The 3,560-nt window shown below is 37.9% G+C and overlaps 1 protein-coding gene across 1 annotated transcript; it reads right to left on the reverse strand.

The window, feature by feature from the left end:
- Positions 1 to 643: 643 nt before the first annotated feature.
- Positions 644 to 2,695, reverse strand: LOC115985806. Its single transcript, XM_031108706.1, has 3 exons — positions 1,907 to 2,695; positions 1,773 to 1,855; positions 644 to 1,724 (listed from the first exon to the last, which is right to left on the reverse strand). The coding sequence occupies exons 1-3, from the start codon at positions 2,693 to 2,695 to the stop codon at positions 644 to 646; spliced, it is 1,953 nt and encodes a 650-aa protein (XP_030964566.1).
- Between the last annotated feature and the right edge of the window lie 865 nt (positions 2,696 to 3,560).

Below are 3,560 nucleotides of genomic sequence, written 5' to 3' on the forward strand. Positions count from 1 at the left end.
ATAGAAACAAGACTTGTATTCAAACTAAACCCAGCAAAATATGACAATGCAGCCAAACCAAAGAATAAGTTTCAAAAATAGAAAGCACAAGATCATATCTGTAGAAATTTTTGGAAATTTTCAAGTGCCATGCACAAAATGAATAGTTACTAACAGATTGATGCCTTTTGTGAGGTATTTTCCTGCTTTTCAATGGTAATTATTACTTCTCTTCACAAGTTGCTCAAGTCAGTTCCAATGGATAGCCCATTTCAATCAGAGATGAAGCATTCAATACAATTGTTGTGTGCTAGGTAGCAACGCAAAATGAAGGCATACATTTTTCACTATTATAGAAAATTGTAGTATTCCTGATATTCAAAAATGAGAAAAAAAAATTATTATATGACAGTAATAGTAGTAAGAAAGCAATGAAATATGGGTGACATTAATTGGCAAAAAGAAGAACATTGAAAGTATGAAGTTCTGGTGCAATGGCTTTTCTTTTCCCCTATCTATTGTGGTGCAATGCTAAGGAACCGAAAGAAAGTACAATGGCCATATCTTTGTGGCAAACGATGGAATCCAATTCCTTTAATATCAATATCATGTGCTGGATCATTAAATTGGTATTGTAGTAATACCTCCCAAAGCCCATATTTCATTATGTGCAGTAAATTGAAAATGCAGTAGCAATTCTTGTACAAGTATTAATTGAAAAAATTCCCTTACAATTCTTCGTTGCCAATAACAGGTACTTTCTCGTATTTAGAACTGTCTCTAAACCACTTGGGTAACATGCGCGGCCTCTAAATAGCACACCTAATAGCAGACCACCAAAACAAATCACAACCATGGTAATCCCCAAATTCACTGTCCTGATGGATTCCTTAGCTTGGGTAGTGGTCATCGAATTTGAAGACAGTTGAAGACGTTCAAAGTAAAGAGGATCTGACTTTGATCGCCTGCTTTCAATAGTTCCCTTAGCAATTTCAGCCTTCTCTGCATGTAGTGGAGGGAATTGAATATTAATCCTAGTTTCACAGTCCAATGAACCATTTTTAATCAAATTTCGACCAAGTGATTCAAAATCAAGATACCGACATCCTATCATGCACAGGAGACCAATATCCCTATCATATATTCCTTCAGCAAAAATAATGACTAATTTGGGTAAAGCATCAGCTACATACTTGAAGCCCATCCTGAAACTCATATTCAGCATTCTGCTATGATTACTTTTCAGCTCATCCTGATGTACATAGAGCACATCTCCCACAAATTGTGGCCTTGAGAAACCCGACGTTACCTTTCCTTCAGTGTTCCTCACCAACATACCAAATCCCATGTCCAGGGAAAACCCATCAGGGTAAGTCTTTCCCTTGCCCCTAACAATTTCCACCCCTTGTGCACAAGAATTTCTTACAGCCTCAACCTCAGTATACTCATATTTAAGACCTTGGGGGTCAATCGGTCTTCCCCAACTCTGAAACCCAATTCTTCCAAAGTAACCTAAATCCTTCACATCTTTCTTGCTCCAAATTTCCCCCACAATACTACTCGAATTCCTTAATGAAATAACTGCCGGAAATCTCAAACTAAACCCAATAGAGCAATCTCCAACAGAAGCATTAGCCAAAATGCTGCACGCGACACCACAAAACTTATTCTCTTTCTCATCCCAAGCACCCTCAGCAATCAATGTTGCGTTAGGACTAGGAAATTCAGATTCCTTAGCAATAAACCTATGAAAACCCAACAACAACTATACCTTTCTGCTGCGCTGGTCACACCTAACCCCACGATAAGCAAACTTAGAAGGCAAATACTCAATACTCCCACGTAAAGGATTGCAATTCACACTACCACAATCACTCTAATAGTGCAAATCATAGTCACTAGTCTGTCCATTGAAAACGGAACAAACACCACGGTCCAATTTGCTTGGAGAAAAATTAATATCTCCACCACCTTTCTGTGCACTCAGACAATCAGTCTTATCAACCAAAGCATATTCATAATCTGGATTCTGAGGCAACCCCAATATCACAATCGGTTCAAAGTAATTATAATCACTTTTCATATGCGAACATTCTAATGTTCCACCAATCAAACTACCATAAATGCTATTATTTTTTGAATAATTAAGCTTAAGAACAACATCTGGATATTTTGAACTAAACGAACCAACATAACTCTTCCCTGATCCGACCATACAAAGCTTCCCAGAAGATTCTGACCAATACCCATTAACTGAAAACACCGAATCGTCTTCCCGATACCTAATACTAATCAAACGCCGCTGACCGAAAACAGATTGCTTCCACGGGTCTCGAATGTTCAGGGTGGCTTTGACCTTGTGAACGCCATGGGAGGTGGTGTTTTTGATATATGAGGGGTTGAAGGAGAGAGATATCCCGGACTCAGAGGTTCGGTTGAAGATTCCGATGCCGCCGGAGAAAAATACGAATTGGAAGCTGAGGAAATCGTTGGAGTGGGAAACAGGGACATTGTCGGAGGATAAAGGGGGCTCGGGAACGACGTCATTGCAGTGCTGGGAGTAAGAGATTTCGGGTTTCCGAAACGGGTTTAGGAAAAATGCTGTGGCGGTGGGGAAGTTGAGGAATAAGAATAAGAAGCAGAGGAAGGGACTGAGTCTGAATTTCAATTTCTTAGGATTTGGAGAAGAAGAAGAAGAACATGAATTCGAGCCCATTGGCGCGGTGAAAGTGAAAGAGTTTACAAGCAAAGCTTAAATAAGAGAAGGAAAACTGAAAAGAATGGATTGTTTTTCACATTGATGTGAATTGAAGATTACAAGAATGAAAGATAAAATAAAAAAGAGACTTTTATTTACAGTTTTAATAACAGAGTGCGGAGTAAAATTGGCGGGAGAAATAACTACTTTAACAACCTATTAAATAAGGTGATTACAAGTGTTTAATTTGTTTCTCTAATTGTGAGTTTGAGCTGACATCGTTTGGACTTCTGCAATAAGTGGTGGAGGCTTATTCTTACAATAGAGTTTGGTAGGTTCTAAATATTTAGGTTAAATGTTTAGATTCTAAATTTATGTATGTTGGCAAACTAAAAACAAGATCATGTCTAGATTATGTGTTAGACATTGCTCAAGTATGTACAAGTCAAGATTCAAGAATAGTCAAGCTGTAGAAAGAAAAGTTCAAAATTTGTGAAGCTTAACCAATCAAAAGAAAGACTCGATCAATCGAATGTCGTATTTTGTAGATTTTAAATCAAGCCCAAAGACCGCAAAAACATTCAGGGTTTGTGTCCTACACTATCTAGTATAAAAGAAAAACCCTAAATACGTTTTAGAAGTTCTTAAAAGTCTTTTGAGTTACTCTTGTGAGATTTGTGGGGTTTCTATAGCTTTCTAACTCAACAGGCATCTACTGAAAGCTAGATCTACAATCAAGAACTAGTGGAGAAAAGTTGCTGCATAAGAATCAACTGCTGATGGTGATCTAAAACCCTTGAGTGGGATCTCAAAGTCACAAACGTGGGTGTTTATGCTTAACAGATTCGATTAAAAGAGTTCATGGATTCGGAGTTGCATGTGA

Source organism: Quercus lobata, chromosome 4, assembly GCF_001633185.2.
Source record: "Quercus lobata isolate SW786 chromosome 4, ValleyOak3.0 Primary Assembly, whole genome shotgun sequence".
NCBI lineage: Eukaryota > Viridiplantae > Streptophyta > Magnoliopsida > Fagales > Fagaceae > Quercus > Quercus lobata.